Source organism: Oryza brachyantha, chromosome 11 (assembly GCF_000231095.2).
Source record: "Oryza brachyantha chromosome 11, ObraRS2, whole genome shotgun sequence".
Lineage (NCBI taxonomy): Eukaryota > Viridiplantae > Streptophyta > Magnoliopsida > Poales > Poaceae > Oryza > Oryza brachyantha.
Window position 1 is genome coordinate 3,539,662 of NC_023173.2, and position 27,028 is coordinate 3,566,689.

Genomic DNA, 27,028 nt, shown 5'->3' on the forward strand with positions numbered 1-27,028 from the left:
ATATTTTAAGAAATAATTTTATTACTAAACCTCCGGGGAAAATATTTTCAAAACTGAACTTTTTTGGCCATGCCAATACTAGTGGCGTGGCAAGACAACACTGTCACGTCGCCTGTTCGGGCATGGCATGACGTGTCAGTCTTGCTATGCCATTGTCAATGCGTGGCAGCGCCATTGACAATGACGTGGCAAGTCGTTTAGCTGCGCCAATGTTGGTGGCGTGGCCAAAAGGTTCATGGCATGAAAATATTTTCCCCTGAGGTTTAGTAATAAAATTATTTCTTAAATAAAAAAATTTCCTTCTTTTATACGTGGTATAGATAGTTTGTACGTGTATATATAAACCGTAGAAATGTTCATTATTTTTAACCTTAAATTTAGAGTAGATTTTAGAGTTTTTTATCTAGTTTATTTTTCAGTTTTTCTTTGAAGTTAATAAAAACATGTGTATAAAAGTTCTATTCACAAATTATTTTTTATTTATAAATATACCGTTCGGTTTTTTTCAATAATAAGCCAAACAGACGATCACCCATTTTATTTGCAATCGGATTGCAGTATGCCTTAATCGGTGCGAATCTAATACCGTATTATCTCTGATTTTTGTAGGGATTTGAATAATTTATCATTAATGATACACGTCACTCACAGTATGCCTGCAACTGCATCCAGATGACAGAGCGATCTGAAGATTACATCGCATCATATATCATATAAGAAATCACATATTTCCATGTGTTCCTTTGTTTGGGGAAGAGGTTGTTGCTACACGCCTCCGATTCATGGATAGTTTTATAGATGGGTGGAATATAACGTGTTTTGTACTTTTGAGTGATCAATGATATACCATTTGCTACACTCTTCATTTCAGGAAATCTGGGTGGTTCAAATATGTTCCAGCAGTCAACTTTCACTTCGGTATTTTCGCACCAGATACGTGAACAAACTTTCCTTCACAAAAAGATAATTTCAGTTATACCTTTTACATTTATGTGCTATTGATAAAAGGAAATTCATAATGCCGCAATTTTAAATCTAATGAAGGATTCAATTTGCAAGTATTATTTAGAGCCACTAACACAATACGGTGCCAACTCTGGTGCCTAAATCCAAGGTGCAAATATTCCGTCTTTCCTCAATCTTTTGCTCTTTCTTTGAAATGAATTTGGGAATATATAGCACAATTGATATTAACTATTTTTCTCCCTGCGATTTCGAAGGTTCATTCATCAATGCACTATCACCCCTGTAAAACAATCGAAGGTTCCATACTACATGGTTCAGTATTTGCTTGTGTTATTTTTTTTTCAGATTTCATTTCGCAACACTACAAATCTACAATGGTGCATGCATGGACCAAATACTGTCAAGCATTATGATTTTGCACAGTTGCTGTACTGTAATATTAGACTTATCAGCTGCATGAAGGAAACCAGGACCATGCTTAAAATATATCATGTCTCAGGTTGCTCGGTACATAACCCTGCGTGGTCCAACGAGCAGAATTTAGAACTATATACGGGGGCGGAAACCGAAATTTTCTAAGCCTAAGGCTTAATGATTAAATTTATACTTTTTGGATAAATTTTAACTAAAATTTAATACTTTTGTAATGCATCTTTTCAACCAGGCGTGGGGCTCAAGCCCAAGCTGCCCCACGCCTGGATCCGCCGCTAAATTACAAGCAAAAATAACCGTTTCTGGGTGGTTGACCTAATAGCAACACACAGCAAATCCAAAAGTCTGCCCTTCAAGCTATTCACAGAGAAAAACACAACGTGTTATCATCGTTGTGGTGTCAACCTTCTGAATAATAAAAAAGGTAGTGAATCAAGCATCATCATCATCATCATCATCGCCGTCTTCCTCTCCATACAACTCTTCGTCTTCATCTTCATCCTCATCCTCATCCTCATCCTCATCATCCTCTTCCTCTTCCCCTTGGTCATTGTCATCTTCAGAAATCTCGATTTCCTCAAAACTGAAAACTGCACAAATAGAAAAGTGTTGTAAGTGTCAAGACATCTCGGCTGAAAATTCACTTATAGATGTGGTATTTCAGTAACTCCAAAACTAAAATTTCAATTCCATTGACAAACTTAGTCCATTGGATCACTAGTCCAAAATACAAATTGACACCACTACATTGATCATCCAGCAATAAAATCTGATTACATCGACCACTTCATCCGAAGAAAAGAAACATAATAAAATACCCTCACCTGGAGAATGCACTGGCCCTTTTCATATGGTTGCAACCTATACTGCAGACTAGATGGATTCTCTAAAGCCTGGACACCACACAACGATAGAGAAAATGCCAAGGTACATGGACTATACTTGGGGATACGCAAAAGGCTTGGGTATCATTACATTCAATATCCCTGCCCAACTAAGAACAGCCAGCAACAACCCAATATACAGCAACTAAACTTAACTTCATAGAAGATTGAGCAACCCCTATGACAGAGCGCTATACTACTGGCTTGGCCATCTTCACTCTGTCCATGACGCAAAGACTTGCCTCTTCAGTGGTGGCTGTGATAGGTAGCGTCCAGTCTCTACCGATAGACCATGCGGATAGCTGTTGTAATCGGTAAACAAGATGCTTAGACTCCAGAGTTCAATGGCAAAGCACTGAGAATACAGCCCCCACCAACAAATATAATCTATTAACACTGAAAAACACTGAGACAAATTGGCCATACAAAATAACTAAGTATTCTCATCTAATTATTGGCTGCTAGATGTTCTGACGTAGCTGTGCATCTTAGTGGCTACACTTGGCACCTCTCGTAGGGTAAATCAACCATAACAGAAGAACAATATTTTCTCACAGTGGTAGAGTTTGACAAGGAGATAAGCCACCTGGGAGGCACTTGTTCACATGGCAAATGACATGCGAGTTATAAGAGCAAGTAATAAATCAGAATTCCAGATGGCAACATCAACTACGGCCGTGTTCGGCTGCCTAAGCTAGTTATCTTATCTCCCTCGTTTTTCACACGCACGCTTCCTGAACTGCTAAACGGTGTATTTTTTGTAAAAAAATTCTATAGGAAAGTTGTTTTAAAAAATCATATTAATCAATTTTATATTTTTTTAATAATTAATAATTAAATAATCATGTACTAATCTATTACTATGTTTTCCCCGCTGGATAACTAACCCACCCCTCACACCTAACGAATTGGGCCTACCTCAGATTAATAAAACTAATGCAAAAGAAAATCAAACCGAATGAACGGTGGATTTATACACAGCCATATTACATAGATGTCATGCTGGTTATGTGATGCAAGAAAATTTTACGAAATTTTTGTATGGTGTGTCGGATACTACCAGCCAAAAAAGTAGGTTAGATAATGTCTTCCAATCAGATCAAATTCAGTGCATGCTTTCATTTCTCTATTAATCTCTGTTCATAGAATACATTTCCAGTGAACTTAAGAGTAATTGCATTGCTTGCATGTTTCATGCATATGAAGATAAACTTTTCAGAAATACAGAAAGAGTGAAGAATGTTGTTTACGTATGCCAAATGTAGATAGATGCTTCAAGACTTTGAGTACACTCTTATCAACCGCTTCACATCTGATTTCAACTCTCTCAAGGTGTCCTGATATTGCAGCTGATCTATTCATTGGATGGCAGTTTCCTTTGATCTTCATTGCATGTTTAGGACCCTTTCAGAAATTTAAGAAAAACATTTTTATAAGAACAATACAAAATGTTTAATAACTTCAACAAGGAATTAGTTGTCCAAGTAGGGAGGGTATACCTCGGAATAAAGCTGAAGAATGAGATTCTCTAGAACTGGTGCACGTTCAAGAATGCAAGCTAGTGCACTAAAATCATCAGGGACACACCAGTATTCGTTGAGCAATAAAGTCTTTAACTTGCTAAATAAAGGGCACCATTTCAAATCCATATTGAAAATAAACTGGAAAAAAGAACGGAAAAAGAGATAAATAAGTCTCACAGTGAATGAGATAATTTAAATGACTATTTGACAAGAATGGATGTGAAAGGCCTAGCCAAGCATGTTGAAGTCTAGAAGTTGATACAGAAATAGTCATAGAAATAATTGGGAAAATGTACTTGACTATTAACATGTAAGCATACCGATCGGATTTCATCTATCAATGCCAAAGTTTTAGCTTCTGATAAACCATCCAGAAGAACACAGCCGTTGATGTACTTGATATCATAACATGACCTACAATCCAAATTACCACAATCACCAGAGTTGATGATACTATATCGACAACAATCCAAAGTCCTATGGGCAACTCTGACAAAAGCTTTAACTAATGATGGCATCCCCTCAAGAACTGGAGTCCGGCCATAAAAATCATCAAGCCGCAGTAAAACAACACTTGGGACACAAATACGAATCCGTGATGTTTGATTGAATTTGCAGTCACTGATGCTGAGAAATTTCAGGGACGTCGACGAGATCTTGTCACACAGCAACTCACAGTGCTCAAACTCTAGATGCTGCAAAGCCGGACATCTGGAGAAATCGAGGAATCCGCCCGCTAACCGTACACCAGTAAGCTCTAGCCTCATCAAGTGCGGCGAGACAAGAGGCATGATGTCTAGATAAATCTGGTGAAAACAACAGGCTCCATCCTGGATGTAGACTTGGAGGGACCGAACCTTACGCAGCAGAGCGTGCCTAATCCAGAGGTTGAGGCGGGCCGTGTCATCGCTGTCTTCTTTGAACTCAATGAACCTAAGCACGCACGTGTGGAGAGGCGCGCTCTCGCGGAGCAGCAGCAGATGGTCTACGAACCCCTGGAGGCCCTTCACCGTCCACGGATCCTTTTCGCAATCGCCGATGCGCAATGCCGTGACGGACTTCCAGAGGTCGAGCCACCGCCTGGCGAGCACGCACGTCCGCACCGCATCCTGCGACGGCAGGAAGGAGAGAACGTGGTGGAGAACCGTGTCGGGGAGAGACCCAATGCGGTCGACGCCGGCCGCCGAAGGCGCCTCCTCCTCGCTCCCCGTAGGCATTTCGTCGAACAGGCGGGCGGCCGGTCGGCGCTGTGCGTAAACAGAAACCTCAAATCAGACTCCGGCAACACCATCGCTGGAGAAGAAACACGGATACCGTCTATCCACAGGGGCACCTTTCCTCGCCGCCGGTGGCTTCTTCACCGGCCGGGGCAGGGAGGGGCGCGGCGCGCCGCTGCCGCCAACGGCGCGGCACTCGCTGGGGCCCGAGGCGGCGATCAGGCTGCACGGAGGGGAGGCCCCGCGGCGACGAGGTGGAGAAGCAGGTGCGGGATCGATGGCATGGAAGGATCGGGTGGAGCTCGACGGCGGCGGCGGCGGCGCCGCCGCGACGAGGTGGAGAAGCGGAGGCAGGCTGTGGTAAAGAAAGAGAGAGAGAGAGGTGTCCACTTTTCACGGCGGCCAAGTTTGGATGGGCCTGAATAAGCCCATCCAATTTAATGGGCCAGAAAAGGCCCACTCAGATGAGGCCCGATTAGGGGTTCACTCGATGTGGTAACTTTTATTATTATTATTTTTGTGATACGATACACTCCAAAGTGCAATCACAAGCGCTCATATACAACAAGCGCGTGCATGCATCCCAATATAAGCTCTTCGAAAAGAAGGGACCGACATATTTTAAGGTTAACGAAGTGATAGGTGCCTCGTTGTCTATAGGTTTATCGTCTACTATTAAAATAATAATTACTGCATCCGTTTTAAAATAAGTTTGTTTATTAATTTTTGGATACAATATTTTGATTTTTTATGTTATTTAAATTTTTTTATGATTCATATTTTTATTTTCACTAGATAATAAAACATAAATAGTAGTTTCTAGTTTTTGAACAAAATTTTCAAATAAGATAAATGGTTAAATGTTGGACACAGAAATTGAAAATTGAAGTTTTTACTAGTAGTCATAAATGGAAGCACACGTGTAAAATATGAGTTGAATTCATATAAATAAGTTTCGGAATTATTTTATTTTTTAAACATTTTTAATAAATAATTTTATTACTAAACCTTAGGAGAAAATATTTCTATCGGATAAACCTTTTAGCCACGTCAGTGCTAGTGGCGTGGCAAAACAACGCTACTGCGCAGAGTGGTTGGCGTGGCAGGCTTACCACGCCAGTGTTAGTGACGTGATAAGACAATACCAATAATGGCGTGGCAAAAACTTGACGTGGCAGCGTTGTTTTGCCACGCCAATTTTGTTGGCATGGCCAAAAGGTTCATCCGAAGAAAATATTCTCTCGAGATTTATTAATATAATTATTTATTAAAAAAGTTTTTAAAATAAAAAAATTTCTAAGTTTCGTCATCAGTTAAACCGATAATTAAGTGGAACCCTCCGATCCTACAATCCTGATTACTGAGACGGCGTAGACAATGGCAGTAAAATTTTGGTTCTTTTGTCTTGTTTCCGTTTGTGCCGGTTTTTCTTGGTGATATCGGTATGGAAAATACATAATGTTGTTTGTAAATGTTTAACGGATACTCCCTCTGTTTTATAATATAAAATATTTAACTTTTTTACGATCAATGTTTGCTAATTCGTCTTATTCAAAAAATTATTTCCAATTCGTCTTATTCAAAAAATTATGAAAATATCATTTATATATTTGCTAATTCGTCTTATTCAAAAAATTATGAAAATATCATTTATTTTGCTTGTAACTTACTTTATTAAAAAAAACTTTAAGCATGACTTGTTGTTTTTTATATTTGTACTAAATTTTTGAATAAGACAAATAGTCAAACATTGTAAAAAAAATCAAACATATCTTATATTATGTCACATTATGAAACGGAGGAGCTCGTTTGAAACGCGTGGATTTCACCGAATCTTCGGTTGGATTAGTTTTATTTCCTTTAGAATATATTCCTCCTTGTCGGAAGAGGTCACAGGTTTAGGTTTACATAAGCAGGCTAGCAGAGTAGCACCAAATACGGCAAATCACACTCTCATACACAACTAAAACTCCAGCAGTTAATAGAGTTTGTAGACTCATAAGCCATCATCCTCTAACAAGGCACAGAAGAAAGGAACTAGTGCTCTTGGCTTCAAGAGAAAAGCAATGATATTCCTCTACGAGGACAAGAGCACACCACTGCTCGAACAATCAATTCATCAAATGTAAGACAGCAATGAGATACGCAATAAACTAGGTATCGGCATGTTAATAACACACGCACCAATAGATTGGAGTCACAGTGCTAGCTTATAGATCAGTCAAGATATCTACCCCAAAATAACATGCATGATCCAAAGAGCAAAGAAAATAGCATATGACACGAGAAACCCAGCTCCACATAGACAATCCAAAAGGGGCATTACTAGCCAAAACAGTTATTTTTAAGGCACATAAAGTTAGAAGGACAGCAGCGTTCATGGCTCAAACTTCTAATAATAATAATCAAGGCATATTAGGCGTTGTTGCCGTTCGTCAACATCATGATCATCCAATTCTCAATGCTCCATTTCCTCGAAACTGAAATCTGCACGATACGAAAAATGAGTTAGGATTAGCCTTTCATTACATCCCAGAAATGACAGCTAGCAATTTGCACCAGTTCATGGCAAGAAAGATCAACCAATGGCTCCTCAAAACAGAGAAAGATCAATCCAACCTAGGTAGCAGAGTGGCTTGAAGGTGAAGGTAATTTTCAAAACTGTTTAAGAAGAAAAGGTATGAAGGCATTTTACATATTTTAAATGTTGACAGGTAGTTCAAAACTTTAACAACTGTGTCATCAACCATGACGCATTGAACTTCAACCATCTGAAGGTGTTCTAATATTCCAGCTGATCTCTCCATTTGATTGAAGACTCCTTTAATTTTACTTTTCTGTCCCTGTAGCAAATAAAAAATACTCCATATAGATAATAATATAAAAGAAATAGGTAATAACTTCAACAGGCAGAAGTTGTCCAGTTAAAGAAAATATACCTGGTAATCAAATTGGAAAATGAGTTTTTCTAGGATTGGTGAGTGCTCAAGAATGCAAGCTAGCATGTGAAAGTCATCACGCTCACACCAGTATTCATTGAGTGACAAAGTCTTCAACTTGGTAAATGTTGGGCACCATTTCAAATCCCTTTCGAAAATGAACTGGGCAGAATGCAAACAAACTAGATAAACAATTCCGCAGAGTTCATGTGGATATAAGCAGAGTAAGTGAAAATGTGGGATAACATAAACAAAGTTACAGATGGAAGTTCAAGCATACCGAGTCATGTTCATTTATCAGCACCATCGTCTTAGCTTCAGATAAACCTTGCAAAAGAACACTATTGTTATCCTTGATACCGTAACAAGGGACACAGCCCTCGCGATCACAATCCCCAGTGTCCGAGTCACTGCAGACGTCGTTAGTATAGTCCACTATTCTGACAAATGCATCAACTAATGACGGCATCCGCTCTAGCACAGGAGTCCGGTCACTTAAGTCATCCAGCCGCAGAGAAACAAGACTCGGGGTGTCAATACGTACCCGCAAGGTCTCACTGAAAGTGCAATTAGTTATGCTCAAAAGCTTTACGGAGTTGGATGAGATCTTGGCACACTCAAATGCACAAAGCCTAAACACGAGATGCTCCAATGCTGGGCAGCTCGAGAAGTTAAGGAAGCTATCATTCAGGCGTATACCGTAAAGATGTAGCCTTGTCAAGTGCCGGGAGACAAGAGGCAGATCATCTATCGGAACCAGCCAACGATCGTTCTTTCCATACAAGACGTGGAGCTGGAGGAACCGAGCCTTGCGGAGCAGAGCATGCCTGAACCAGAGATTCATCCGGGCAACGTCCTCATCCTCCATGTTCTTATTGCCCTCACGGAACATTAGAACACATGTGTCGAGAGGCGCACTATCACGGAGTAGCAGCAGATGGTCAAGAAACCCCTGGTTCTCCTTCACGCTTCGCAGGTTGATATTATGCTCGCCGATGCGCAGCCCCGTGGCGGACTTCCAGAGGTGGCGCCATCGCCGGGCTAGCAGGCACGTCCGGACGGCCTGCTGCGCCGGCAGGAAGGAGAGCACGTGGTGGAGCACCCCGTCCGGTAGGGCCCCTATGCGGTCGCCGCCGGTCGGGCGACGCGACGCTCTCTTGGCCTTCTTCCCCCGAGGCATTTCGTCGAACAGGCGGCGGGTGCCGTCGACGTCACCCACCCCGCCTGCGAGCCAAGAACCGCTCAGGCGACACGGAGGGAGAATGCAGATAGCAACCAGAAATGACGCATCTTCCTCTCGGGGTCGCCGCCGGCAGCCTCACCCGGCGGCCGGAGACCAGAGTGAGCCGAGGTGAGACTGCGCTAGCCCGAGCGGTCAAGTCGTACGGCGGAGAGAGAGAGAGGAAAGAACGTACCCGGGGGACGAGGCGGGTGGAGAAGCCGGAGGCCGTGACGTTGAGCGGAGGAATTGATCGCCGTACCGGAGAGGAGATTCGGAGGGAGCTCGTCGGTCTTACGGCGGACGAGGAGTCCAAGGTGCGGCTGCTGGAAGATGACGGAGGTCGGTTGCACAAGAGATCAAAAAGTAGGTGAGCTTTTAATGTGATTCCACCAAAATGTGATATATATATATATATCTTATATATATATATATATATATATATATAATATCGTAACCTGGGTTCGTACTTTTTTTTAAATAGGGTTATTTGAATCACATGAATAAAAAAATAAAAAAATATAAAAAATATTAAATTCTAACAGAAATGTGAGTGTAAGACAGAGAATTACAAAACATAGAAAAACACATAGGAATAGTCGTTTGATTAGACAAAAAAAATATAGAAATTTGAAGAGAGATAAAGAGACGTTTTTTTTCATGAGGTTCTACCTCTTGTTAAGTTTTCTCCAAAACTCTAATGGGAAGAGGCATTCCATATGAATTTCATAGGGTCTATTCCTTTCATTCAAAAGACTTTGTAGGAAAAATTCCTATAGCAATGAAATCATGTAAAATTTCTATAAATTTCCTTTGAGTCAAAGGGGGCCTTAATTAGATCATGTTATTATGAATATATCAGTTTAGAAAAATATTATTATAATTCAACTAATTGGAAATATATCATTACAATTCTTCTCTCTTAAAGACATACCATTTTCTATTCCATGAAGACCGTTGAACCTTCGTATTGTCCAAAATGCCCTTAGAGTCGGAGGTGGGCGTCAGCCGAGCAGAGTGGATGACGGCAGCTGAGCGGAGTCGATGACAGGAACTGACCGATGTGGCCACGACACGTAGACGAGGACGGTGGAAGGCTGGTGCGACGACGACGCAACGATGAGGGTGGCCTACCATCGCGGAGATGAGTGCGACTAGGGTCGGCGTGGCAACGAGCGGAGTCTATGGTGGTGCGGTTGAGCAGAGTCGACGCAGCGACCGATCGACACACAGACAAGGATACTAACCAACATGCAGACGAGAGTAGTAGGGGGCTAGCGTGGCGACGACGAGGGCGGCGGGGGACTGATGCGACGACGTGGGCGGTCAACCAGCGCAGCGATGGCACGGAGACAAGGGCGGCCGGGCCACAGCGACAGTGGCGGAGAAGATCGAGATGAAGCAAAGGACATTGTTCAAGGCGTAGAAAATAACATATGTCTAAAAGAGGAATAATTGTAATGGTATATTTTCAAATAGTTGAATTGTAATGTCATTTTTCTAAACTGACATATTTATAGTGGCATGAATCTAATTAACCCTTAAAAATATGGGTCGTGTCATCACTTTCACCTTATTCGATCCGTTTTTATCCCTACTTTAGGTTTAGTAGTTTAGAGTCGATAAGTAGATCGGTAGGTTGCAGTCGGCTGCTTCACCCAATCCCCGAAGAGCAAAATGAAATGTATGGTAAAAAATATTCAATAATGCGAGACGAGGTGACACTCGCTAACCCCAGTAGTCAAGTCATACGGCAAAGAGAGGGAGAGTGGCGAAAGAATGTACCCTAGGGAACGAGCAACTAAAAAAGCTGAAATGCGTGCGTGAGGTTGGGCAGAGGGGTGGAGGGATTGCTGGGTCGGAGTGAGCTCATCTTAGAGAGGACAAGGAGTTGAATGGGCAGTTGGTGGTTGAACACAGAGGAGGTTAGTTATAGAGGAGATCAAAAGATTGATGAGTTTTCAATGTGGCTTCGCATCCTACCTAGGGCTTAAAATTTTGAGAAAAAGGTGACGGAAAGCTTATCAATTAGCTTCTTATAATTTTGAAAAGCTAGTTTTTTTAGCTTTTATCTTCTAGTTTGTTTTATACATTCTATAATAACATATTCGAAAAATCTGGATGAGTATATAGACTATTTAGGAAGTTGAAGATTGTGGGAGAAGCTATATATCTAGCCGAAAACTTCCTAAATAGACCCTTGGTTTGGTTGGGTGTTTCATGCTACTTATGTCACAAATATTTCATTTTCATATCTTTATTTGTCCCAAAAACTTTATAACTTTGAAACAATTATTGTATTTGAGTTTGTGAAATTAGAGGGCAAATATATTAGAGTTTACGAAAATGAATTACTGTTACAAGAGTTGTGAAAATCAAGGATATTGTAGTCTGTTTTTAGCCTTTATATTAGTATACGTGAATATGAAAGTATAAGTCTTTTCGGGACATATATAGCGGTCTAAACCGGACAAATGGGCAAGCACCAACGTGTGATTTGTACGTTTAAAAATTTAGGGAAATCAGATTTCCCCCACATATCTTTTCAAAATCTATTTTCCAACTTTTTAAATATTTAGTTGAGTTATTTGCGACAAAAATCTGAATAATCTATAGAGTAATTTTTATATGACTGCAACCTTCTTTCTGTCAAAAATATCAGTTATAATACAACTTTGGCCAGAAATACTAGTGGTAAGACATTTTAGTAAACTACAACAATAAATAGTAAGCGTATGATTTTATCAAAAGCCTACACGTTTTGGGCCAACCTATCATACATACCAAATGCAATACCCATGCTGGTGTAACTTGGGCCCTATATGTCATATACATACAGTGGTAAAACTATAGTTTTGAGATAAAATCATTTGTTATTATCACAGTTTTATAAAATAAGCATATAAAGTTGTAGCAAAGCAATAATTTTAATAAAATAATTATCTACGAGCCTACTAGCTATTTTAAACAAGGCCTTAGTTTGTTGATTAAAAGTTTTGTGTGAAAATATACTCATTGCATTTTTTTACACATAATTCTGATGCTATTTTGTTCAAAATACTATTGGCTTAGAAGAGAAAAACAATGGTAGTAGGGCGCTACTGGAAACATAGGATTGCAGAACACATCAAAACACACATGAATAATTGTTTGAATTGACCATATAAAAACATAGGAATTTGAGGTGATATAAATAGTAAAAAATTTTCAAGAGATTAGTCCTCTTGCTAACTTCTCTCCAAAAACTTGCAAATCACTCCATAGGAATTGCATAGAACTTAATCCTCCGTTTTAAATAGTCATATAGGAAAAAAATACCATATATGGCTGAAATCCTATCAAATTTCTATTTTCCCAAATCCTTAGGTCACGTTACTTTTAAGGGTTGATTTTGGCTTATTAGTTGCATGTAAAACAAGAAAGATTGTTAGAATATGATTAATTGAGCATTAATTATTAAAAATAAAATAGATTTATTAATCTTTTAAAGCAACTTCTATATAGAAAGTTTTTGCATGAAACAGACCGTTTAGCCATTTGTAAAATGTGCCAACAAATATATAGAATAGATAAGCTATTTAAGCAAAAAAAAAAACAGACCCTACGACAGAAATGAAATATGCAATGAGCTATTCGCTTCATTCAAAGAAGACTTCTTTTTCGCCTAGCTTACAAAAATTAATACAAAGCCATGAAAACTAAAAATGCCCTTCATTTTTTTTAAAATCCTAATGCATTTGTCTCTTACTTATCTAAATTCCAATGTACTTGTTCTCCTGATTTACCAAACTCCAATGCAATAATTAACCTTCTCTAGGATAAATGAGTGAAGCTAAAAGTAAAATCTTCAACTGAAGGCTGAATAAAATCATAGGTTCAGAAACACGGAGGGGAGAGAAAATGATGCAGGTATTGTGGCCAAAATCCTGTCTGCTCAAACTTCGAAGTGACTGAACAGGAAAATATCTTGAAGCAAGGAAACAAGATAAAAAGAACAGATATTACCAGGATAGAAACTTGCTTAGCATTATGAGCAATCAGATCGTTACTACTGGTACTGTCGAAATCAGAATTCCAAAACAGATATTACCAGGATTGAACATTAACAATGAGCCTCAGGGAATGAAGCGTTGCATTAACCCAAGGCCTGAAAGATAACTAATGTCCAATACGCCCATGGAAAGAGGTTAATAGTTTGACTTTCAAAGGCAATTTCCAAAAAGTGCACATCAGAGTTGGAATACTGATCAATATACTTTGCTACAAATTCTTCGTCACGCATACATACACAACTGTAAAAGCCAAAACCTTCTTTTACCAAACCATGCCTCGGCACTAGCCGCTTCTCCAGGCTGAGCGCAAGCAACACAGTTACATAGGTCTCTGCAAAATGTAGTCAGGCTCCAATCTGACCTTGCTAGCCAAGAAAAAACTCTATCTTGGTGCGAAATTTCCTCTCCGATAATTCCAGAATTTGGACACTTGCAGAGCGCGGAGCAGAGCTTGTCCATGGAGCAACCAAGTGTGCTACTCAAGAATTCCATCGTTCAGAGGTATATATTCAAATAACACAAATCAAATCAAGAAGTAGACAGTTCCCAGAAAATCTTCCCAGCCAGGACCTTGGCTCTGAGAAAAACAATAAGCATATGAATGAGTACTGAAGAACCATTACAGGCACTTCGTGGAATATAGTTTTTTTCCCTATAAGTACCATCGATGTAAATATTCAAAGAACACTAATCAAATCACTCACGCCACCATTTGCTAAGACGAATGATCACTGCTGCTGCCTCACTCACCCAGGACAAAGGGTTCCACATGAACTTGAGGAACTTAATAATATACTCCTCCATAAAAAATAGAGAAAATGTCAGGCGTTCATAACAGGAATGTTTTAAGGTAAACGATGATCGGAAAAGGCAGTCAACTTACACACTTCTCCAATCTGTTTGCACCAAAAAGCTTGCAAGTGTTCAGCAGCATCTTCTGACAAAAGCCCCTATGAGATGTATTCAGCTATGCAAACTAGATTCTCCACAAAAAGCTTATAATTTTCATAGAATGCTTCCAACAAACTCGGCCATCCTAACAGATGTACTTACCAAATCAATATATTCTGTCACTATTAGTTAGTGCTGAGAAGCTATTTATGTAGACGTTAGCTGACATGAACTTAGAATTGCTGCTAGGAATTTTACCAGGCACCTAGAAGACATATGTTAAAATGATAAACTTTACTGTATCAACCAGTCATTTCTTCTCCTTACCCCAGATGCTCACAGGAGCTGATGGGGATCATCCTAACAACAATATAAAGAGAAAAGAAAAAGAGAAAAGATCAGGCAGCCTAGCTGGATGGCAGTGCCGTTTTTGAATGGTGAGGATGGAGCAGCAGTCAACAGTACACTCTAGCATGCCACAGGCCTTGATGCGCCGCTTAAGTCACAACCGGCACCATCAGAACATGCAGCCGCAGCACCTCATGCCTCAACATGCCAAGGTTGTATCAGCAGGCTATTAGCAGACGGGCCAGCAGCCATCAGAGCATACTGACGATTGAGGTTGCACATGGACTTGTATCACAAATATACATCAAAATTAAGAAATATACACTCGTACCTAGATATGCAATTGGAGTTGAAATTGATGGTCGTTCTTAGCATTCAAATTACCACATAGAAGTGAATCCCTCTCGTAGCGATATTGGTGTGGTCCGGCGGATCTGGAGGTGGCGGCAGGGGCACACCGGAGGCTATACCAGGGTGCTGTGGAGGTCAACGACGAGTTCCACCCAACTTGGATGAACAGTGACCAACAGTGATTTAGTGGGTAATTTGGGTATGCAGTGACAGAGTAGGGAGGGAATGGGAATGGGCGCCAATGGCGGAGGGCCACTCCCACTGGGTTGTAGTTGCCCCCCTCAACCTCCGTCAAGGTCGCCCTGGATGAGCGGAGGCGGAGGGGGCAGCAAGAGCAATGGCTGGGAGGACAGCGATGACGGACAAGGTTGGGAATTTGGTTGCTAATTGCAGTGTTAATTGGAAGGCTGATCCAACTTGATATGTTGGTCGTTAGATCCTAGGATACAACGGGTAGGAATGATCCGTTTACACACTAGTGTGGGTGGATCTTGGAAAGAAAAAATTGGTACATTTTAGATTAGTATAGATATAGATGAGCAATCAAGGGATGGAGTGATAATGGCATTTGCAAAATTTAACAGAACAAGAGCATAGATGAAGAAGCAATAAGACATCACATATTGACATGAGCCACATGCATCAAAATAAAGGCAATCAAGTAGCAGCATAATCTCCACAAATTGAGCATGCATAATATTACGAGGGATCAGATAATTGGTTGCTGTTGTACTAAAATCAATATTTGAAAGACATTACAAGGAGTGACATTAGCTGAGCCTGGATTACAGCAAGAGGTGTTCAAAATCTTGACTGCTGAAAGTACCTGAACAAAAATAGCTGCTGAAGCAAAGCAACAATCCATGAAATGAGAAGTAGGGCCAGAGAGGAACAGCATCAGTTGGAAGATGTTGGGTTAGATCTGGGCAGGCAATTTCCCAGCACGAACAGAGGCATAGGCATCTGCGAGCCCAGGAACAGCACTCTCGTGGCGATCAATATACCGTGCTACAAAATCTTCCTCAACAAGACATACAGACCTGTAAAAGTCAACATCATTTTTAATCAACCCCTTCACTGCAAGGACTTGTTGAACATAATGCCTCGGCGCCAGCCGCTTCACAAGGCTGAGCGAAAGCAGCACAGGCCTCTGCAAAATGTAATCAGGCCCCAATGCAACCTTGTTGACCAGGAACTCTATCTTGCTGCGAAGATTTTCCTCAGATAATCCCAGAATCTGCGGTGCTCTACAGACCGCAGGGCGGAGCTTGTCCATGGAGCAACCAAGAGTGCTACTCAAGAACTTCATCCTCGCAGCGGCCTTGCGTTCGGGGACGCAGTTATTGGTTGACAGCGTGTACTTGAAATAGCTGGAGCTGCGTGGCACACCAAGCTCGTCGGCACGCTGCACAAATGCTTCCACCTTCTTTGGATGGTAGGTTAGCAACCTTGCGGAGCATCCAGCCACCTTGACAATATCACAAACAGTTAGCCCGCACTTCCGCAGCAGCGCAATGTTTGGCTTGATCACCTTCTCGATGTCGGTGGTGAGGATTCTGTAGTTTCCTTTCAATGCCTTGAGAAGCGCCTCGAAGGAGCCATGGAACTGGATCCAGAACTCGAGCCTCGAGGTGATGTCACCGGAGCGGAGGGCTGCTGCCCCTCCGGCCAGGAGCAAGCTGCCAATTTGAGGGTCGGACAAGCCGACGCGGTCGCGTAGAGAGGCGACGCGGGGGCCGATTGTGTTAGCCCTGGCGCAGAGCAGCCGCGGGTCGGAGGCCACGACAGCGGCGAGCTCGGCACGGGACAGGCCGACGCCGGAGAGGAGGGCGACCACGGCATCCGGATTGGTTGCGGACTTGAGATGGCCGAGCTTCTGGGACGCTTTGACCGCTTGGTCGGCTGAGAGCCCGCAGGTGTCGACGAGGTACTCCTCCACGGAGAAGGCGGTGGCGGTGGAGAGGCGGCGGCGGCTGAGGTGCAGAGCGGAGAAGGATGCCGCGGAGGCGGAGGAGAGGAGAAGGTGGCGAAGGCGCAGAGGGGAGGCGGAGGTGGTGGCGCGGAGCAGCGGGAGAAGGCGGCTCCGGAGGTGGAGCATGGCAGCGGCGCCGCCGCCGGCGAGGGTAGGGGCTTTTGCTGGGCAGATCCGATGGGGACGACGGCCCAGTCTGACACTCTTATTTTAACTCTTTTTCTGCTATATAATTAATCTTCATATTATTAAAGAGTAGAATATATTGTCGTTGCTTAAACTTGCAATGGGATATTATCTAGACATATAAACTTGTAAAATACATATTTTAATCTTGGTCTAATGTATCATTTAAAGTCTCTGTGTAGATAGATAGCTCGCACATTAATTTGTTGGTTAACTATGGCGAGAATTTTACACGTGTAAACGACTTTTACTAAAATCAACTTCTCACGAACTCTCTTAAACCATACTCTACCACCGTAGGCAAGTAGTCAAGTCATACAGTGAAGAGAGGGAGAGTACTCGCTAACCCAAGTAATCAAGTCATGCAGCAAAGAGAGGGAGAACAGTGAAAGAATGTACCCTAGGAGACGAGCGACCAAAAAAGCTGAAACGTGTGTGTGGGGGTGGACGAAGGGGTGAAGGGATCACTAGATCAGAGTGAGCTCATCTTAGAGAAGACAAGGAGTTGAATGGACAGTAGTTGGTGGTTAAACATAAAGGAGGTTAGTTATAGAGGAGATCAAAAGATTGATGAGTTTTCAATGTGGCTTCACATCATGCTTAGGGCTTAAAATTTTGAGAAATAGGCGTAGAAAACTCATCAATTAGCTTATAATTTTGAAAAGCCAGTTTTTTCGGCTTTATCTTTTAGTTTGTTTTATACATCTATAATAACATATTCTAAAAATCTGGATGAGTATATAGACTATTTAGGAAGTTGGAGATTCTGGGAGAAGCTATTTGGCTGAAAACTTCCTAAGGGCATGTTCAAAGATAGAGTATATTATGGGCTCTTATCTGATCCATGTCAACAACAACAACATATTTTATAATGGTACACATAAAGTTAGAGTCAAGTATGGTTTCTTCATTAATATAATAAAATATTTTTATTATACTACTTTCTTTTTATCCACCATATGTAGCAAAGTTTTCTTTAATAAATACTAAGAGTCGGCTCTAAGCCGTTGTCATGCATGACAACGGTTTTTCTCTCTCATTCTCTCTTTTCTTCACGTCAATAAATTTGCTTACATGGCGATTAAACAGGACAGTTAATAAACATCTTTGTACGTGCTCGAAACAGATCCTTAGTTTGGTTGGGTGTTTAGTGCTACACTAGATGGATACTCCGTGAGTTGCTGCGGGAGAACTGTTTGATAATATAGTAGATATAAGTTCTAAAAAATTTCTTACCTGCTATACATTTTTTCATGTGTTTATATATTTGTGCATTTATCAATTATTCATAAGTTATAAATGATTGGGTTGTATGATATGTCTTTTAGGGAAGAGATGCAATTTATACTCTTGATGAGTCATCCAAAGTCTAAAAATAATTAAGGTAATGTGAAGAGATGCAATTTACACCCTTGATGTATTATCTTAAGGCAAAGAACAATTGAGGTGATGTGGTTTATTGAGAAAAGAAAGAATTAGCATTAACTACACTTAGTGGTTACTGACCGTCCAGATTAAATTCAATGGTTAAGATTTACAAAGATTTACAGGTGACGTAACTCAACCACAATTCAGCTTTGGAACTTAACTTTATAGAAATAAGGGATATGTCACAAAGATTTCATTTTCATATCTTTATTTGTCCTAAAACTTTATAACTTTGAAACAATTCTTATATTTGAGTTTGTGAAATTGAATGACAAATACATTATAGTTTATGAAAATGAGTTACCGTGGCATTAGAGTTGTGAAAATCAAGGGTGTTGTGGTCTTGTTTTAGGCTTTATCTATATATACTACTTTAGATGTCTCTAATTGTGGTAGTAGTGAATCTGCCACCCTATTTTTCTTTAGTTCTTTTGCAAAATAGTATATGGTATTTCGTGATATTATGAAATAGTGGTTCAAACAAATGATATGAGTATAGTCGATAAAAAATCTCTATAACATTTTGTAATATAATTCCATAGCAAAGTATGGGTATTTTGCTAGTATTAGTATATGTGGGTATGAAAATATAAGTCTTTTCGGGACATAGATGGCGGTCTAAGGGGAATTTAACTTTTTGCCACTTTTATAAGTTGCTACTCTTCATTTGCCACTTTTATATTTGTTCCTACATATTTGCCATGGGAAAGAGAGGATTTCCTAACTATTTGCGAGGATTTCCTAACTATTTGCCACTCTTGCTGGCATGCCAACTAAGCTAGTTTGTTTGAAACAATGTCACCAGGTACCCTTTTTGCCCCATGACTTGGCTGCTCCATCCTTTCTTGATTATGAGATTAGCACATCAATTGGCAGTATAATTATAATAGATGAAAATGCCCCTTCACCGGTGAAAATAAAAAAGAAAATAATTGAATCAAGAACAACATGAACATACATGAGCTCATGAATCGGGAAAAAAAGGATAAACTAGTATACTCAGGACATATACATCTGAACATATTGAGCTATATGAACTACTCCCTTCGTCCAAAAATAAATTATTTTTTTAGTTTTTACCTATAATGTTTGACTCTTTATATTATTTAAAAAACCTACGATTAATATTTTTATTTTTATTAGATGATAAAATATGAATAGTACTTTACATGTGACTAATTTTTTTAATTTTTTTTAAAAAAATTAAATAAGACGGATGATCAAACGCTAGACACAAAAACCAAAGAATTAATTCTTTATGGGACAGAGGGGTAGTTAATTCCAAACCCTAACAAAATAAGGACTTAATTAATTAATTGGTTAAGTTTAGATCTAAAGGAAAATAGAGGGACTGAGAGTGCTGCTTCGCCTCCCGTAGCAACCAGCACTTAATTAATTGGATAAGTAGGAATGGCTGAGAGTTAAATGCAAGGGAGGGCAAAAAGGACATTTCATGATTATGTGCCACGCTGTCAATCCTAGTTGGCCTGCCGCATTGACGAGAGTGACAAATAGTTAGGAAATCTTCTCTTTCCTGTGGTAAATTTGTAAGAGTAAATATAAGATTGATCGATGAGGAGTTGCCACTTTTACGCCACTTATAAAAGTGGCAAATAGTTAAATTTCCCGTGGTTTCTAAACCTGACAAATGGGCAAGCCCCAAGGTCCGATTTGTACGTTTAAAAATTTAGGGAAATCAGAATCCCCCACCCCCACATAACTTTTCAAAATTTATTTTCTAACTTTCTAAATATTTAGCTGAGTTGTTTGCGACGACAATCAGAATAATCTATAGAGTAATTTTTATATGACTGTAACCTTCTTTCTATCAAAAATATCAGTTATAATGCAACTTTGGCCAGAAATAGTGATAAGACATTTTAGTAAACTACAACAATAGTAAGCGTATGGTTTTATCAAAATGCTATTGTTTTATCTATCTACACGATTTGTGCCAATCCATACATATTTACTACCTGCAATACCATGCTGGTGTAACTTTGTAACTTTGGCCTACATGTACGGTAAAACTATAGTTCTAAGATAAAATCGTTTGTTATTGTCACAGTTATATAAAATACGCATATAAAGTTGTACAAAGCAATAATTTTAACAAAATAATTATCTACGAGCCTACTAGCTATTTTAAACAAGGCTTTAGTTTGTTGATTACAAGTTTTATGTGAAAATATAGTCATTGAATTTTTTTTACACAAAATATAGCCACAACTAATAACACCTATATGATGGGTCCCACCGATATAAACTATATGATCTTTATACATTATACATTGCTCATGCCATAAGGGTTATTTCGGCTGATTAGGTAAAACAATAAAGATTATTAGCATACTCCCTCCATATTTTTACATATGACATCGTTGATTTGTATGTTCACATTTGACTATTCGTCTTATTCAAAATATATATCCAAATATGCAAAATTATAAGGCATATTTAAAGTTCATATAATAATAAATCATATTATAATAAAATAATTAATAATTATATAACTTTTTTGAATACGAATGGTTAAACGTGGATCTAAAAGTCAACGGTGTCGTATAAAAAATATGGAGGGAGTATGATTAATTGAGTGTTAATTATTAAAAACTTAAAATAGATTTATTAAATTTTTAAAGCAACTTCTGTATAGAAAGTTCTGCATGAAACACACCGTTTAACAGTTTGAAAAATATGCCAACAAATATTTAGAGTAGATAAGCTACTTAAGCAAAAAAGAACATACCCTAAGATCGAGTATAATTGGTGACGTAAGCGGGCTTTAAAAATTGCCACGTTATATTTATGCTTACGTGGAGAAGAAAGAAGAAAAACGGATTATAAATTTGCATCCAACTGTAGCATAAACTCTAAGACACTATATATATATATATATATATGATATGTTTATATAACATATGTTTGTGTGTAACTATTGTGTAAGTTAGCTCTCTGTTTGCTCTTAAAGCATCTCCAACAGTTTATCTATCTCATCCTACATCCTGAAAATAGAGGATGAGAGATAAAAAAAATAAACTCCAACAGAACATCTATCTCATCCTCTATTTTTCGATGTCATACGTATTAGGAGAGAGAAACTCTATATTTAAATACTCTCCCTCTGTCCTCCAAAGAAATACGGAGAATGTCATATATATGGATGATTCTACTGAAGTATAAAGAGGTACGAAGGATAAAACTGTTTTAGATAATCATCTAAATAAAAATATAGATGATCAAATTTATATGAGTTGTTGGGTTGGTCCTAGTGACATAGAAAAATTTTGAAGCCAATAGTTAGCTCTTCTATTGAGCTTGCTCTAATACAGAAATAAGATATGCAATGAGGAGCTATTCCCTTCATTAAAAAAACTTCTTTTTCTCCTAACTTACGAAAATTAATTCAAAGCCAGGAAAACTAACATGGCCTTCACTTTTGTAAAATCCTAATGCATTTCTCTTACTTTTCTAAATCCGAGTGCAATGGTTCTCGTGATTTACCAAACTCCAATGCTGTAATTAACCTTTTCTATGACAAATGAGGGAAGCTAAAAGTAAAATCTTTGTGGAACAGATATACAAAAAAAAAAATGCATGATCCAAAGAGCAATGTCGTTCCAGGCTCAAATTTCTAGCATCAAGAGCTATGTAGATCAAGAGGGTGCTGTTCGTCATCTTCATGGTCATCTAATTCTCAAAATGGCACTAGCTTCCTCGAAATTGAAATCTGCACCATATGAGAAGTGCGGTTAGAATTAAGGTCATAGCCATCCAAGGAAATCTGAAAAACATTAACAAACTTATTTTATCATAGCTATCCAAACCACAAATTAACATAGCCTTCCATACAATCTGGAAGTGACGGCTAGTAATTTGCACCACGTCATGGCAAGAAAAATCAATCCATTGGCTCCTTATAACAGTGTTACAGCCTAGATAGCTGAGTGGCTTTCAGTCAAGTAAAATTTTCAAAGCTGTAAAAGAAAAGCTGCGGAAATTTTACATATTGACAGGTACCTCAAACTTTAAGAGCGCTATCATCAATCACATTGCATTGAACTTCAACTGTCTACAGTTGTTCTGATATTCCAGCTGATCTCTCCAATGGATCAAAAGTTCCTTCAATTTTACTTGTATGTTTAAGTCCCTATAGCAAATGAAAAACACTTCACAAAGGTACACACAAAATGTAATAAATAGTATCTTCACCAGTCAACAGTTGCCCATTAAAAGCAAATATACTTCAACTGAAGGTTGAATATCTGAACCCGTGCATTGTGCATCCCAATAATCCTAGCGAGCAATGTAAACTTCAACTGAAGGCTGAATAAAATCATAGGTTCAGAAACACAGAGGGGAGAGAAAATGATGCAGGTATTGTGGCCAAAATCCTGTCTGCTCAAACTTCGAAGTGACTGAACAGGAAAATATCTTGAAGCAAGGAAACAAGATAAAAAGAACAGATATTACCAGGATAGAAACTTGCTTAGCATTATGAGCAATCAGATCGTTACTACTGGTACTGTCGAAATCAGAATCCCAAAACAGATATTACCAGGATTGAACATTAACAATGAGCCTCAGGGAATGAAGCGTTGCATTAACCCAAGGCCTGAAAGATAACTAATGTCCAATACGCCCATGCAAAGAGGTTAATAGTTCGACTTTCAAAGGCAATTTCCAAAAGGCGCACGTCAGAGTGCAAATGCTGATCAATGTACTTTGCGACAAAATCTTCGTCACGCATGCATACACAATCGTAAAAGCCAAAACCTTCTTTTACCAAATCCTCCTACAACATAATGCCTCGGTATTAGCCGCTTCTCCAGGCTGAGCTCAAGCAACACAGTTACAGAGGCCTCTGCAAAATTTAGTCAGGCTCCAATCTGACCTTGCTAACCAAGAAAGAACTCTATCTTGGTGCTAAGTTTCCTCTCCGATAATTCCAGAATTTGGACACTTGCAGAGCGCGGAGCAGAGCTTGTCCATGGAGCAACCAAGTGTGCTACTCAAGAATTCCATCGTTCAGAGGTATATATTCAAAAAACACAAATGAAATTCAGAGGTAGACAGTTCCCAGAAAATCTTCCCAGCCAGGACCTTGGCTCTGAGAAAAACAGTAAGCATATGAATGAGTACTGAAGAACCATTATGGGCACTTCGTGGAATATAGTTTGTTTTCCTATAAGAACCATTGAAGTAAATATTCAAAGAACACAAATCAAATCACTCACACCACCATTTGCTAAGACGAATGATCACTGCTGCTGCCTCACTCACCCAGGACAAAGGGTTCCGCATGAACTTGAAGAACTCAATGATAATATACTCCATAAAAAAGAGTTAAAATGTCAGGCGTTCAAAACAGGAATGTTTTAAGGTAAACGATGATCAGAAAAGGCAGTCAACTTACACACTTCTTCAATCTGTTTGCACCAAAAAGCTTGCAAGCGTTCAGCAACATCTTCTGACAAAAGCCCCTGTGAGATGTATTCAGCTATGCAAACCAGATTCTCCACAAAAAGCTTATCATTTTCATAGAATGCTTCCAACAAACTCGGCCATCCTAACAGATGTATTTACCAAATCAATATATTCTGTCACTATTAGTTAATACTGAGAAGCTATTTATGTAGACGTTAGCTGACATGAACTTAGAATTGCTGCTAGGAATTTTAACAGGCACCTAGAATGCATATGTTAAAATGAGAAACTTTACTGCATCAACCAGTCATTTCTCTTCTGATGGGGATCATCCTAACAACAATTTAAAGTGAAAAGAAACGGAGAAAAGATTACGCAGCCTAGCTGGATGACAGTGCTGTTTTTGAGCGGTGAGGATGGAGCAGCAGTCGACAGTACACTCGTAGCATGCCACAGGCCTTGATGCGCCGCTTAAGTCACAACCCGCACCATCAGATCATGCAGCCGTGGCACCTTGTGCCTCAACGTGCCAAGGCTGTATCGGCAGGCTATTAGCAGACGGGCCAGCAGCCATCAGAACATACTGATGATTGAGGTTGCACTTGGACTTGTATCACAAATATACATCAAAATTAAGAAGTATACACTCGTACCTAGATATACAATTGGAGTTGAAATTGATGGTCGTTCTTAGCATTCAAATTACCACATAGAAGTGAATCCCTCTCGTAGCGATATTGGTGTGGTCCGGCGGATCTGGAGGTGGCGGCAGGGGCACACCGGAGGCTATACCAGGGTGCTGTGGAGGTCAACGACGAGTTCCACCCAACTTGGATGAACAGTGACCAACAGTGATTTAGTGGGTAATTTGGGTATGCAGTGACAGAGTAGGGAGGGAATGGGAATGGGCGCCAATGGCGGAGGGCCACTCCCACTTGGTTGTAGTTGCCCCGCTCAACCTCCGTCAAGGTCGCCCTGGATGAGCGGAGGTGGAGGGGGCAGCAAGAGTGATGGCTGGGAGGACAGCGATGGCGGAGGGGCACCGACGGCGAACAAGGTTGGGAATTTGGTTGCTAATTGCAGTGCTAATTGGAAGGCTGATCCAACTTGATATGTTGGTCATTAGATCCTAGGATCCAACGGGTAGGAACAATCTGTTTTACACACTAGTGTGGGTGGATCTTGGAAAGAACAAATTGGTACATTTTAGATTAGTATAGATATAGATGAGCAATCAAGGGATGGAGTGATAATGGCATTTGCAAAATTTAACAGAACAAGAGCATAGATGAAGAAGCAATAAGACATCACATATTGACATGAGCCACATGCATCAAAATAAAGGCAATCAAGTAGCAGCATAATCTCCACAAATTGAGCATGCATAATATTACGAGGGATCAGATAATTGGTTGCTGTTGTACTAAAATCAATATTTGAAAGACATTACAAGGAATGACATTAGCTGAGTCTGGATTACAACAAGAGGTGTTCAAAATCTTGACTGCTGAAAGTACCTGAACAAAAATAGCTGCTGAAGCAAAGCAACAATCCATGAAATGAGAAGTAGGGCCAGAGAGGAACAGCATCAGTTGGAAGATGTTGGGTTAGACCTGGGCAGGCAATTTCCCAGCACGAACAGAGGCATAGGCATCTGCGAGCCCAGGAACAGCATTCTCGTGGGGATCAATATACCGTGCTACAAAATGTTCCTCAACAAGACATACAGACCTGTAAAAGTCAACATCATTTTTAATCAACCCCTTCACTGCAAGGACTTGTAGAACATAATGCCTCGGCGCCAGCCGCTTCCCTAGGCTGAGCGCAAGAAGTACAGGCCTCTGCAAAATGTAATTAGGCTTCAATGCAACCTTGTTGACCAGGAACTCAATCTTGCTGCGAAGATTTTCCTCCGATAATCCCAGAATTTGCGGTACTCTACAGACCGCAGAGCGGAGCGTGTCCATGGGGCAACCAAGAGTGCTACTCAAGAACTTCATCCTCGCAGTGGCCTTGCCTTCGGTGATGCAGGCAGTGACACCCAGCGTGTACTTGAAAATGCTGGAGGTGCGTGGCACACCAAGCTCGTCGGCTCGCTGCACAACTGCTTCCAGCTTCTTCGGATTGAACGTGAGCAACCATCCGGCTTGTCCAGCCATCTTGACAATATCACAAACAGTTAGCCCGCACTTCCGCAGCAGCGCAATGTTTGGCTTGATCACCTTCTCGATGTCGGTGGTGAGGATGCTGTAGTTTCCTTTTAATGTCTTGAGAAGCGTCTCGAAGGAACCATGGAACTGGATCCAGAACTCGAGCCTCGAGGCGATGTCACCGGAACGGAGACCTGCTGCCCCTCCGGCTAGGAGCAAGCTGCCAATTTGAGGGTCGGACAAGCCGACGCGGTCGCGGAGAGAGGCGACGCGGGGGCCGATTGTGTCAGCCTTGGCGCAGAGCAGCAGCGGGTCGGAGGCCACGACAGCGGCGATCTCGGCGCGGGACAGGCCGACGCCGGAAAGGAGGGCGACCACGGCATCCGGATTGGTTGCGGACTTGAGATGGCTGAGCTTCTTGGACGCTTTGACCGCTTGGGCGGCTGAGAACCCGCAGGTTTCGACGAGGTACTCCTCCACGGAGAAGACGGTGGCGGTGGCAGTGGCGGTGGAGAGGAGGAGGCGGCGGCTGAGGTGCAGAGCGGAGAAGGATGCCGCGGGGGCGGAGGAGAGGAGAAGGTGGCGAAGGGGCAGAGGGGAGGCGGAGGTGGAGGTGCCGCAGGTGGCGCGGAGCAGCGGAAGGAGGCGGCTCCGGAGGTGGAGCATGGCCGCGGCGCCGCCGCCGGTGATGGTGGGGGGTTTTGCCGAGCAGATCCGATGGGGACGACGAGTCTACGACCCAGTCTCACTCTTATTTTAACTGTTTTTTTTCTGTAGTTAACTTGGTTTATTTATTCATAACATAGAATATATGACTTTTTACTAGATTATTTGTCTTATTAAAAAATTATAAAAATATTATTTGTTTTTGTTGGTTACTTACTTTACATACTTTACATGAAGTTTTTAAGCAAAGGATTCATAAATATAAACATGTACGCCCCTTGTCAGAGTGGTAACCCGCGATGACTAAAAATCACCTGGATTACATGCCACGCAGGTTTGGAGTGGTAACCCGTAATGACTAAAAATCACCTGGATTA

The 27,028-nt window shown here is 40.6% G+C and overlaps 2 protein-coding genes, 1 long non-coding RNA gene and 2 pseudogenes across 5 annotated transcripts; all 5 read right to left on the reverse strand.

The window, feature by feature from the left end:
* Positions 1-1,691: 1,691 nt before the first annotated feature.
* LOC102708288 (F-box/FBD/LRR-repeat protein At5g22660-like) lies at positions 1,692-5,387 on the reverse strand. Of its 2 annotated transcripts, none has more exons than XM_006663219.3 (5): positions 5,139-5,373; positions 4,126-5,052; positions 3,782-3,943; positions 3,533-3,686; positions 1,692-1,988 (listed from the first exon to the last, which is right to left on the reverse strand). In XM_006663219.3, the coding sequence occupies exons 2-5, from the start codon at positions 5,020-5,022 to the stop codon at positions 1,831-1,833; spliced, it is 1,371 nt and encodes a 456-aa protein (XP_006663282.1). In that variant the 5' UTR covers positions 5,023-5,052; positions 5,139-5,373; the 3' UTR covers positions 1,692-1,830. The 2 variants fall into 2 exon arrangements, with proteins under 2 accessions (XP_006663282.1, XP_015697768.1); XM_015842282.2 differs by lacking the exon at positions 1,692-1,988 and adding an exon at positions 2,017-2,584 and having other exon boundaries at positions 5,139-5,387.
* Positions 5,388-6,944: 1,557 nt separating this feature from the next.
* On the reverse strand, positions 6,945-9,530 carry LOC102708568 (MEIOTIC F-BOX protein MOF-like). The gene is made up of 5 exons (XM_006663220.3): positions 9,377-9,530; positions 8,242-9,185; positions 7,962-8,123; positions 7,718-7,865; positions 6,945-7,509 (listed from the first exon to the last, which is right to left on the reverse strand). Exons 2-5 carry the CDS (start codon positions 9,139-9,141, stop codon positions 7,481-7,483), a joined length of 1,239 nt encoding a protein of 412 aa, XP_006663283.1. The 5' UTR covers positions 9,142-9,185; positions 9,377-9,530; the 3' UTR covers positions 6,945-7,480.
* A 5,758-nt stretch (positions 9,531-15,288) lies between these two features.
* On the reverse strand, positions 15,289-17,008 carry LOC102708846 (annotated as a pseudogene).
* A 4,662-nt stretch (positions 17,009-21,670) lies between these two features.
* LOC107305338 lies at positions 21,671-24,507 on the reverse strand. 2 transcript variants are annotated; one of them, XR_001551500.2, is made up of 4 exons: positions 23,825-24,507; positions 23,646-23,739; positions 22,429-23,518; positions 21,671-22,138 (listed from the first exon to the last, which is right to left on the reverse strand). It is a non-coding gene; the product is annotated as an uncharacterized LOC107305338 (long non-coding RNA). The 2 variants fall into 2 exon arrangements; XR_001551499.2 differs by having other exon boundaries at positions 23,646-24,507.
* Positions 24,508-25,076: 569 nt separating this feature from the next.
* LOC102717010 lies at positions 25,077-26,812 on the reverse strand (annotated as a pseudogene).
* Positions 26,813-27,028: the final 216 nt, after the last annotated feature.